Source organism: Lissotriton helveticus, chromosome 7 (assembly GCF_964261635.1).
Source record: "Lissotriton helveticus chromosome 7, aLisHel1.1, whole genome shotgun sequence".
In the NCBI taxonomy this organism is placed as follows: Eukaryota; Metazoa; Chordata; class Amphibia; order Caudata; family Salamandridae; genus Lissotriton; species Lissotriton helveticus.
In genome coordinates this window covers 1,301,288,119-1,301,300,613 of record NC_136068.1, presented here as the reverse complement: position 1 = coordinate 1,301,300,613, position 12,495 = coordinate 1,301,288,119, and the positions used below count along the sequence as shown (strand labels likewise).

General features: G+C 44.3%; 1 protein-coding gene across 9 annotated transcripts in view; it reads left to right on the top strand.

The window, feature by feature from the left end:
- Nucleotides 1-12,495, top strand: part of EXOC7 (exocyst complex component 7) — a 339,430-nt gene that overhangs the window by 83,650 nt on the left and 243,285 nt on the right. For 5 of the 9 annotated variants that reach the window (XM_078654573.1, XM_078654569.1, XM_078654572.1 and 2 more), the window contains one exon: nucleotides 12,100-12,168. The exons of the other annotated variants lie outside the window; for them this stretch is intronic. In XM_078654573.1, coding sequence (XP_078510699.1) covers nucleotides 12,100-12,168 — 69 coding nt within the window. The remainder of the gene's footprint in view (nucleotides 1-12,099; nucleotides 12,169-12,495) is intronic. 9 annotated transcript variants of the gene reach the window in all.

Sequence of the window (12,495 nt, the reverse complement as noted above, 5' to 3'; positions counted from 1 at the left end):
ACTGCTAGCTAGATATGATTGGGCCCACTATGATCAGCTGGAAACCTTATTACAGCATTTGCCTGGCCAATATAAAACTATAAAACAATATAAAACTCAAGCAAATTATCTCATCCAAGACGGCAACTAATAACAAACACATCAATTAAATGTGCCCTTGACGCAGCAGACACTGACTCTAGGTCCATCAATACCAGTATACTGCTCAGGCGACATGCCTGGCTACGCATTTCAGGTTTTAAACAAGAAGTCCAAACAACTATTTTAAATCAGTCGTTTAATCAGCAACAACTTTTTGGACCAGCTGTGGACACTGCACTTGAAAAAATGAAAAGGACACAGAGACTGCTTAGTCCATGGGAGTGTTACAGTCTCCACAAACACGTGGCTCCTTTTGTTGCTCCTTTTACAGAGGAGCTTACAAGAATATGGGCATAGACACCTCCTCTTCTTTTAAAAACACTACCCGAACATCCCCAATAGAGGATATTTTAGAGGAGGATACAGAAACAATAACAGCAGAGGGAGAGGCCGAGGTAACAACAACACTCTCACCTCCCCTGCTGCTAAACAGTGACTTCCCTCCAGTCCCCCTAGACCATTCCACTCCAGTTGGGGGAAGATTATCACAGTTCCTACTTGTCTGGCAATCCATCACAACAGACAAGTGGGTAAGACAAATTATCCAATATGGTTACTGTCTGGAACTTAGCTACCCCCCCAAACATACCACCCAAACAGCATCCAATGTCCACAGAACATCTTACACTTTTAAAACAAGAAGTTCTTTCACTGCTTCAAAAGCATGCCATAGAGCAAGTCCCCTTTCTACATCAGGAAACAGGAGTTTACTCCCTGTATTTCCTAATCCCCAAAAAGGATGGGTCCCTAAGTCCAATACTCTACCTCAGACCCCTCTATCTGTATATACACTCAGATCATTTTCACATTATCACTCTCCAACAAGTGCTTCCTCTATTCCAACAAGGAGACTTCCTTGCCACACTAGATCTCAAGGACGCCTACTTCCACATTCCCATACATCCTGCTCACAGGAAGTATCTAAGGTTCGTAGTGGACGGACAACACTAACAGTTCAAAGTCCTTCCACTGCTCCCAGAGTATTTACCAAATGCCTGGCAGTGGTAGCAGCACACTTAAGGAGACAACAAATCCATGTCTTCCCATATCTGGATGACTGGATAATAAAAGCCAAGTCATTCAACCCACTTAACAAACCATTCAAACACTGCACAACTTGGGGTTCACAATCTACTATACCAAGTCCCACTTCCAAGCCTCTCATGTACATCAATACCTGGGAGCCACAATAAATACTTCCATAGCTCTAGCATATCCCAGCCCAGCCAGGATAGCCAGTATACAAGCTCTCATCAACAAATTTCAAACACAACACTCTCTCCCAGCCAGAGTATTCATGCAACTCATAGGCATGATGACATCTTGCATATTCATTGTACCTTATGCAAAACTTCAAATGCGTCCCTTACAGGAATATCTAGCACATCTGTGGAATCAAGCTCAGGGACAACTTACAGAACTGGTGTTGGTGGACAGCCACACACATCGCTCTCTGCAGTGGTGGAACACAAAAAACGTATCCAAAGGGCGGCCGTTCCTCGAGCCTGTTCCACAGATAGTACTAACAGACTCATCACTCACAGGATGGGGAGCACATCTCTTCAATCACACAACTCAAGGCAAATGGACCACTCAACAGAAAGTGCTCCATATCAATCATCTGGAACTGCTAGCAATATTCCTAGCTCTGAAATCATTCCAACTTCATGTACAAAACAAAGCAGTCCTCACCCGCACAGACAACAGGACAGCCATGTATTACATACAATAACAAGGAGGCACACATTCTCTGCAGCTGTCCCAGCTCGCACAAAATATTTGGAGGTGGGCCATTCCACAAAACATATATCTGTTAGCAGAACATCTTCCAGAAGTTCACAATCAGATTGCAGATCTGTTAAGTCGACAGACAGAACAGATTCACAAACGGGAGCTACATCCACAAGTTCTTCTATCATTTTTCCAGATGTGGAGTCAACCAGACATAGACCTGTTTGCTACACACGAAAACACAAAATGCCCAATCTTCGCCGCCAGGTTTCCACATCCGCGGTCCAAGGGCAATGCAATATGGATGAACTGCTGAGGCAGATTTGCGTATGCTTTTCCGCCACTTCCACTGATTCCACTAGTGGTACGCAAGCTCTGGCAACAGTCTCTAATAATGATGCTAGTGGCTCCCACATGGGCACATCAACCATGATTCACAACACTGTTGGAACTCTCAGTAGTCCCACACCAAAAACTATGCCTCTCCCCATCACTACTAACGCAGAACCATGGAAAGATAAGGCACCCCGATCCAACTCAACTCAATCTAGCGATTTGGCTCCTGAAGTCCTAGAGTTCGGTTACCTTAACCTTCCACCACACTGTATGAACATCATTAAAGAGGTCAGGCGCCCTACCACCAGAGCTTGCTATGCAGCAAAATGGAAGCTATTTGCCATTTACTGCACTAACAATCATATCAATCCACTGGATGCCTCCATCCAAAACATCATTCGCTTTTTACTACATTTGTAAAGATGTAATCTAGCGTACTCATCCATACGTTTACATCTAGCAGCACTTGCCACTTATTTACAAAACAGACAACACTTGTCACTTTTTAGGATACCAGCAATTAAAGCCTTTATGAAGGGCCTTAAAAGGATCATTCCTCCTAGATTACCACCCGCTCCGGTATGGAATCTCAACATTGTATTTACTAGACTCATGGGACCCCCATTTGAACCTCTATGTAAATGTGAACTTCAGTTCCTCACATGGAAAGTAGCTTTCCTTGTTGCAATTACCTCTCTCAGAAGGGTAAGTAAGATTAAAGGCTTTAACCATACAAGAACTCTTCTTACAAATACATTGTAACAATGTGGTTCTCAGAACAAATCCAAAATTCCTTCTTAAAGTCCTCTCTGCTTTTCACCTTAGCCAATCAGTGGAGCTACCGGTGTTTTCCCAAATCCCAGACTCCGTAGCAGAAAGAGCTCTTTACACGCTAGACGTCAAAAGAGCCCTACTTTATTACATTGGTAGAACTAAATCATTTTGAAAAACAAAACAATTGTTTGTGTCTTTCTCCCCACCGCATAAAGGTAATCCCATCTCCAAAGCTGGCATTGCAAGGTGGATTGTTAAATGTATCCAAATATGCTTCCAAAAAGCTAAACGCATATTAACAATTTCCCCTAGAGCGCATTCCACACGCAAACTAGGAGCCTCCATGGCATTCTTAGGGAACGTTCCCCTAGAATACATTTGTACGGCAGCAACATGGTCTACACACACACCTTCACTAAACACTATTGTGTTGACGTGCAAGCCAAGCAACAAGCTGCTGTGGGCCAGGCTGTTCTTAAAACTCTTTCAAACAACTACAACCGATACAGGTGACCGCCGCTAAAGGAGATACTGCTGTACAGTCTATGCAAGTTTGTGATCTGCAGCTCATATGCCTCGAACGGAAAATGCTACTTACCAGTATGCATCTGTTTTTGGCATGTAGTGCTGCAGATCCACACACGCCCACCCACCTCGCCGGGGCCTGTATCTTTTCCAGTTCTATCTTACTTAGATATACATACATGGACATCCTTTTCTTTACTACTAACTCCATCATTTCCCATCATGGCGAAAAACAATCTAAGGATGGAGTCGATGCCCATGCGCACTATCGTCCAAGGGAGGAGTCACCTATCTTGTGACTACAAAGACTTCTTCCAAGACAAAAACAAGGTGCAAGCATCCGAGCCCAACATCAGATGGCGATCTAATGCAAGGGTGTGGATCTGCAGCTCTACGTGCCAAGAACAGATGCATACTGGTAAGTAGCATTTTTCTTATTTAGCACCCCAAAGGTTGAGGTGCTCGGACCCTATTGCGGGTCTACGAAATTCCTCATGTGGAACAAAATCTGCGATAATCTAGATTTGATCAATGCTAACCTTGACATGATGGGTCCACTTTGGCGTTCACGACCTCATTAAACTTGCTCAAGTATGTGAGAAGTTATCCTGGCATACGATGTCCACTAGTTCTAGTGGGCACCTTGCACCAGTCTAATCAACCCTTATTGATGGTGGTTGTAAAGTCAACCTTATAGAAAGCTATCCTAGTGGTAGCATGGACCAGCAGTCAATAGGCTAAGACTTCAGAGAGCATGTGAAGCCAGCTGTTTTACCAATTATAGTCCCTTGAATGCCAAATGAAAGGACACCACACAAGGTATATATCAAATATATATGTATTTATTCTAAACACAACCCCCCTGCACTCTTGATGAGGTCAGAGGTAAAAGTACATCACAAGTTACTCAATTAGCATACGATAAGTTGCACAATATACAGTAATGCCCTAGGGGCCTCACGAACCTTATACTAAGAAAGTGGTATAAGAACCATGTCTGAAATGGAGAGTAGGCCTAGGGCCTAGGGAATCGCTGGGGCTACACTAAACAACCAAAGGTTAAGAAGTAGGAGGCCCACGAGAGACGCGTGCAGTGTCTAAACACAGTCGCGAATTACAATGGACTTATAATGGGAAACGAAGAAGTTACAAAGTTACTGTTTAAGGACACTTCCGGATGGACTAGGATGGAACCCTTTTAAACTAGGACACTTCGAGAGTCAAGACCCACGGGAGCACCGGAGTACTCGTGTAACCTCACCCAGGGAAGCCGGGTGCATAGGTGTCTTTTCGTGTCTGGTTTCGTCGTCGTTTTCTATGGAGATCTGCCAAGAAGTGCTGCAGGCGACCAGAGGAAATTTTTACGGGTGGATAGGTGATGTGAAGAACCTGAAAGCAGAGGGGACAGAGTCTGGGTCACTAGCCAGTGACCAGGAAGGAACCAGGCGATTTCGCGTGCTTGAAGGTGAAGAAGGTGAGTTTGTCTCTTCAGCCACGAGGTCCAGGAGGCATCGACGATGACCAGGCGCTGGATTCGAGCTTTCCCACGATGGATCTAGATGACTGCGGTGTCTGTATCTGGATTGGACCCAACAAGCCTTGGCAACCGCAACTCACGCAGGTTGTCGTGATTGGCTCTGTTACAGACAAGCAAGGTCTGTGGCGCTTCTCCCTTTCAGGGAGGCTGGAGCAACCAGGAAAGCAAAGCAAATTCAAGATGGCGTCTTCAGGGGCTCACTAGCCAACTGGCAAGGAACCGGAAAGACGCGTCGAGCTCAAATGCAAAGGCGGGTCCCGCGGGACACTCGCGGAGTGTGGGGGCCTGAGCTTCGGTGCAAATGGTGCTCGGGCTGGGGCTTCTCGTACCCCAATGCACTACTTACTGGGGATTCTGGAAAGGAGTGCAGGTAGCAAAATGCAGGATGTCCAAGATGTCCTGTCTCACGTCTCTCGTGTCCGCCACGGGTCTCAGCTTTGCTGTGGATGTGGATCGGGGTCAGAGAAGTCTGGAAGTCCAGTTCTTGAGTCGCAGAGTCTTCGAGTTCTGACGGAAGCCTTGAAACTGCAGACCAGCGAAGTTGCTGTTGGTGCAAGTTTGCACAGGGTGGTCACTCCTTGACCACAAGGGAGATGTCTTCCGTCTTCCAGTCAGAATGGAATGTCGAAGGTCCAAGATATGTCTTTCAAAGATTCATCCAGGATAATCTAAAGTCCTAGGGACACAGCTCCTATACTTATACTAAGGTTAGGGGCTGGATTACCTGACTAGGTCCCTCCTATGGGTGGACCTGAGAAGGGGGTGGTTACACCCCTTTCCCTTTGTCCAGTTTTGCGCCAGAGCCGGGCTGGAGTGCCCCAGCAACTGGTTTTAACCGGGCTATGCATGGAGCACCTTGTGTGCCCCAAGCAGTGTCTAGATGCATTCACTGAATGCAGCCCTCCCTGCCCCAATATACAAAACCCCTGTCTGGGGAGGTGCTGGCAGCTCCCTGGACAGGAACTCTATTGTCCAGGCCGCCTGCTGGAGTTTCCCCCAGAAACAGGAGGTCAGACTTGTGTCTGTGGCAGCAGCATCCATTTTGTGATGCTGAGGCTCTGTTTAACTTTAACCGGGTAAAGCAGTAACTGCATGTCTTCTCCCTCTAGAAGGGTGGAATGCTACCCCGCCTCCAGGACTGGCAGGGGGTAGGATTCCAAAGTGTTTGACACCTTACACAACATGTTTTGATAAAGCCAAACCAAAGTTACCATTAACCGTGAGGATTATAATGCACTTAAGAGTATATGGTATGGCTATATCATAGAACAGCTCAGAGGAGATGGTTCGAAAGCTGCAGAGGGGCTCAGCTCATGCTAGGGCACCCTCTCACATAAAACCAAGCACTCTGCCTCCAGGATTGTCGAGGCCTACCATAGGAGTGGCTTATAGGTGTATATGTGTCTATATGTAAAGGTAGATATAGGTAAACTATATCTAAGTATGGGGTGATTACCCCACCATACCCAGGCTGTGTGAACAGACCTGTGGTGTCAGTTTGGAAGGCAAACTAGGGGTGGCACAATACATGCTGCAGCCCCTGGTAGGCCTAGGGTACACCTATGCCCTGGGTACCTATAGTACACTATACAGGGGCTCACAAGAGTGACCCAGTAACCAATCTGGTATGTATCTAAAGTACATGGTATTAATTTAGAGAGAGAACAGCTGGGCTGTGGGTCTGATTAGCAGGCCCACAGCCACACTTAGTCGAAAAACCAGAGAATCAAAGCAAAACGTGGGTGTGACCATAGGAAGCAGACCCTACTCTCCTACAAAGTAAGCATCAGGCAAATGGTCTAATCGCTGAGGGAACATGACATTTGTTCAGTCTGCACGCCCACATTAACTAAGGTACATCTCTGTTTTGGGGCAGCCTCCTTCTTCTGGGCTTACACCTAGGGCTTATAGTAGGGCTTAATTGCGTAAATTCCTAGGTGTATCCATCCGAGGCACCAATTCTCTGAGGCGAGGCTATAACCACAGAGATTCCATCCAAGTCTCCCCGACAGTTTGGTTATGCTTGTGCTATGAGGCTCCGAGATCACAGTAGGCACATCAAAGAGACTGGAGACACTTGGGGGGTGGAGATGAGGGGAAGGCCATCCATAATTAGAGATAGCCTTCTTTCTGCCAACTCCATCTCCTTCGGTACAGCCCCCATGGCCAGGGTAAAAAAACCTCAATGCTGGTAATCTGTGAGGTAACAAGAGGAGACGGTGGCTCTGAGACAATCGCCTTTCTTTTCCCTATTCTCCACTCAGAGGAACAGGAATGGAGACACTGCACATGGGTGAGGCTTTCATAATATACAACAAATGTGGTGGAGGGAGTACTCCCCAGACGCACACCCTCCCATGCAATAGTGCACTAAGACAGTGAAGACACTTAAAATTAAGTCAAAACAGACCCCCACTAAAGAAATGACATGCGTCTCAGTTTAGTTTTGGTTGCTGTTCCACTTTGTGCCTCAGTCCACTGTGATCCTGACTTTTAGTTCACAGGATTTAACTAGGTATGGTTACAACATCAGAATAACTACAATATAACTATACAAATCCCAAATATGGTAGAATTATGTCAACTTGTAGATACTTCTGCCTGAGAAACAATAGTTAGAACTTGTTCGTACTATCATAAGGGTAGAATTTCAGACAATGGTGGCAATCCCAGTATATGATACTTTTTTGTTTCCCGAATTTGGGGACTTCCAGATGTAAAAGTCTTTGGCTCTTAAAATTCACATTCCACCAGAATGTTTATTTTTCGTCTAGGGTCCTGCAAATTAGTTTCTTTATGTGCCAAACTGTTTATAACTAAGATCTGAGCACAATGGAAAGACGGTGTAGTGATTAAAGAATTAGTTTATTATGTGTTGTATAGTTCAGACCCACACCACCATAGGTGTAGCAGATGCAGCACAGCTCTGTTGGAACCACTGTCTATTCGGAACTTCTCTGAGAGAAAGTTGGAATTGGAAGACGGGCAACATACTCCAGGAGTAGTCCAAATTACTGAAAGTTTTATGAATCATTCCTGCATGAGATTAATGAAAACTATGTGGGAGATGTCACAAATGTCTTTTGAAAATTTGGTTTAAAGTAGGGTTTGGCAACCCCATTTGCAGGGTCTCTGAGGTAGCCATCCAGACATGTGATATCTTCTAGAGAATGCCCCTGAAGATCTAGAGTGACATTGGTCGATAGCTTAGTGGTGTATAAATGTGCAAGGGCACACTGAAGCTTTCCCAGTGCATTTGTCTCTGTACACAGATGAAATAGTTAAAGCTATAAAATTGCCCTTTTTAGGAATCTATGTATGGCTTTTGGCCTAGAGCTGACCATGATTTGACAATCTTTAACATCAATGAATGAGGCCAAACACTCTAAGATTGGACCTCGAAATCCCCTGCAGACCTCCTACTGTGCAGGAAGTATTTAAGCCCATCCATCCATAGCCTTTCAACCAGACCAGCAGTAACAAAGCACATTGAAGATTAGTATGCTATGTCGTCATTTCACCTGTTGAGCAGTCATAAATAATTTCTGTTCAGGCTGATTAGGGATAATAACTATCAAATTAGAAATGGGAAAAGCATGATCAAACTTAGCACTCTGGTGCAACTATTCAAGTGGACGCGTTAGAAAAGTGTGCTCTTGATACCTTTGTTAGATGTATTCAGTAGTGCAGAAATCATCATTAAGATTGTAAACTGGAGTATACTTAACACCACATGTGACACATCTGCTGTTTCAGTTGGAAAAGGTATGTTTCTGAAGCTCCAATTCATAGGAAAGTGGAGTCCAGTTTGGATATCCATTACCAGCTCCTGCTTTATGTTGGCGTTAGTTTTTTTTGCAAATACTGTCTGAAATTTTGGACTGAAGTTAGGACCTTATTTGGAATAAACACTACTGAACTCTTTTGGCACGATTTAGTTGGTGGACGTTTTGTTTGTTGGCCATTGTGAAGAGTGCTTCGTTATCAATATTTATAATTCAGAAATCATAAACCCTCTGGTTCATGACTCATGCCACCTTATGGTGGAAGGGAGTTGATAACATGTGAGCACCATTACACACTATGCGCCAGTTCTGTTACCAGACCCTATAATTGTATTCTTTAGGTTGGGCGATTGCTTTACCACAGCTACCCAATAGTTTTTTTTAACCTTGAAAGTCTGATTGGAGTAGAACAAACTTCAAGAGGAAGAGGGTTCTATTAGAGGCTGAAGCAGGATATTCTGGTGGCAGATCCATGTTTTGAACTTCTTTCTTTCTTGTCTTTGCCATTCTTGATCTTTCATCTCTTGGATTTGGACAGGTTTTCCATTTCAGTAGTTGTTGCTGGCTATAAACAAGCTAAAGATGAAGCATTACGCATATTGTGTAGTGCTAAGGCACTTCTGGATCGACATTTGTTACTTTTTTCAGTACTGACACAAGGTGGTTCTGATACCATGCCTTGTGAATTGATGGAAGTTAAAAGACTAAGGGTGTTTTTAATATATTTTTTAATAGATTTTGACGGCTGGGAAGCACCGTCAAAATGTGGTGGATATCTGATTCGCCGTATTAGTATCATTGGCTATAATGCACTTGTTATACAGCTGACACGAAATCTGCCGTGTTTGTGACCGAGTATCCCGTCTGCCAAACACTAAATATTGGCCTCATGTGGCACACTCCTATATGGGGTAGAGCCTCTTTTTTTTATTGTTTATTATCTTTGATGTACATTCAGCCATTTCAGATCACTGCTAACCTTTGTGGTGATGACAACTTCCTCCACAGATTGTGATTTATATTGTAGTATCACTTTAGAACTGGAAACTGCCCCTTCCAGTAATACCCACCCCTTTTCCAGCCCCACCAATCTCTTTCCCAGCAACTTCTTTTTTTATTTCTACTCGTCTTGCTTTTTTGTTGACCTTTCAGGCTTCCTTTTTCAGGCTTCCTTCGATCATTCTTCCTTCGCAAACCATCCCTTCTTCCTTCCTACACCACCGTCGTGGTATATCAATATTCTTATGCTATCCTTCTCTTTTTCCACTACATTAATTCCTCTTCTGTTTTATAAAACCCCTCACCCTGCTTTAAACGCACCATTTTTGGTTCTCAAATCAGACTTCTGCAGGTGTGGAGACTCGTTCAGACCATTTTGCATTCGTATCTAGCCATTTGCTTAGAAAGGCTGTCTCACTGATGTTATTTCTACCTTTGATGCCATATAAGTACTTGAGTTCCCCCAAAAATGTAACAGAGTAGAAGATATTTCCAAAACGGAGCAAAGGAAATCACAGAAGGAATGATACATAGGATTGACATTAAGATGATGCTAGAATCTGTTTAATTTGTTTTTAGGCCCATAAAGATCAGCCTATAAAACAGCTCAGCCCAGGCATGAGAACCCAACGTGTGATCTGTTTGTGTTTGAACAGATGCCTGTCTTGTAGTGAGCAAGCAGACAGATATTAAAGTGCTTTCCTAATAGAGGTGTGGCAAAGGGAGGGGGAGCTGCCAAGGGTGAATCTGGGCTACTCGGGGATGCAACAACTATAGAGTTTCCATTGGCTAACAGAAGCTTGCTCTGCTCTGCATGTATGTTGATTGAAGTATGCTGCTTTCACATCTGTGACACGTCTTTACACTCCTGGAAATAGGTGGCAGATCTCGCTCTTCAAGCCTAAGAGTATGAGCAGGCCTCTCCCTCGTGCATCCCAGTTACCCTTCTTGCCTGTGGTTTACAGCCTCCATTTCATATCTGCAAAAGTCTCATCTCTAGTGCTATATCACATCAGTACTACAGTTTGGTGTAGCTAGATGCTTAGATATATCCTTTACTTAGACTCTGAGAAGCTGAGTAGTGAGCAGGGGAACAGTAAAGTGATTGCAAACCCTGGGAACGTGAAGCAGATTTAAAGAACGGGGATAAGTACGGCCATGTAAAGTGCATTAGTTGGTAGTAATGGATGCAGCAGTGGAAAAATTAAAGATGAGCCATATAAAGGGGTTTGTAATAAAACAAGTGCTAATGTTAGATCTACAGAGTGTGTGTATAGAAGGAGGACCAAAGGCGGAACAAATGGAGGGCAGAGGTGCCGAGGGGGTACAAAAAGGTGATGATTAATAATTCACTAAGCCAGAGATTGACATAGATAGAATAGGAGATTATGTGAGCAACAAATGGAATGGTGTTAAGAGATCTAGAAATGGATGGAGCAGCGGGGATGAATGAATGGCTACAGGAAAGGCAGAGCTAAACATTGGGTGAGAAATGGCGGTGTGGTTAGGATCAGATGTACAAGGCCGAATGGAAGGAAAGGGCATTGTTGAAAGGGACAGGAGCGAGAGATGGGTAGGACGAGAGTATTGAAGTCAACAGGAATTAACTTGGCAGCCTTCAAACCATGTAGAAGGCAGAAATAAATGAGAACAGAGGGGAATAGAAAGGTAATGTGAGGAAGTAAAGCAGAGGAATCAACTGGAGAGAGATGTAAGTATTGCCAAATTCAGCGTGGCGCATAAATGGGAGTTTTGGTAGTAGGGTAATGAGGAGGCCTTTGGGTTAGAGGAGGCGGATGCAGATGAAAGGAAACTAATGGATGAGAGAATAAAAGACTGGGAGGAAGGGTGCTGTGAGTGGGCAGAAGTAGGAAGACCATGGTTCATATATCAGTACTGATGCTGCAAAAAGATGAGTAGGTAGAAGAGGGGTGAGAGGCCGCGGGCAGATGGCAGGAGATTAAAAGCGAGACCTGTACAGTACAGACACAAAATTAGTTGGCAAGAGGAAAGCAGTTTTGATATATATTCGCTCCGTTTTAAAAGGAAAATAAGGTAGGGAGTGGATAGCATTGAGGATATCGTTTATCTGCTCTGATTCTCATGCTTGAAGGAGTTGGTGTTGCTGCTCAGCCTGGGTTCTCTGCACCATACATTTTGCTCCTCAAAGACCAGACCAAAGGCTGGGGGGGCTTCACGTCTGCCATCCCTGCTCTGTCCATCCCTCAGATAAACCCCTCATTCTGTTTGTGCTGCCTGGCATTTCACTAGGTCATGAGCACGATTCACGCGCTAAACACATGGGGGACGCCCTGACTGAGAAGCACGGGCCAAGTAGTGGTGAGTACCTGTGAGAGTTAGCTTTGTTAATGCTTTCAGAAATTAAGAGAGAGATAGGGTTGCAGAGGCAGCATGTTTCTGGTGTGTGGAGAGAATGTGTAGGGGAGAGGGAATAGGGCATTTAGGAAGCCCTTTTGCACGACACTTTTTCTTTTCTTGTACAGACTGATGATTTACTCTTGTGTTAAAGCTTGTTTGAAAGTTTTAAATCGAACACCAGAGTTAATTTTCTTTTTATTGTGCAGACAAACGAATGCAGCTCTTTTTATTTTGAAATGGCTGCCAAAAGGGGGTTTTCCCATGAGCTAAATTCTTGTACATATTATA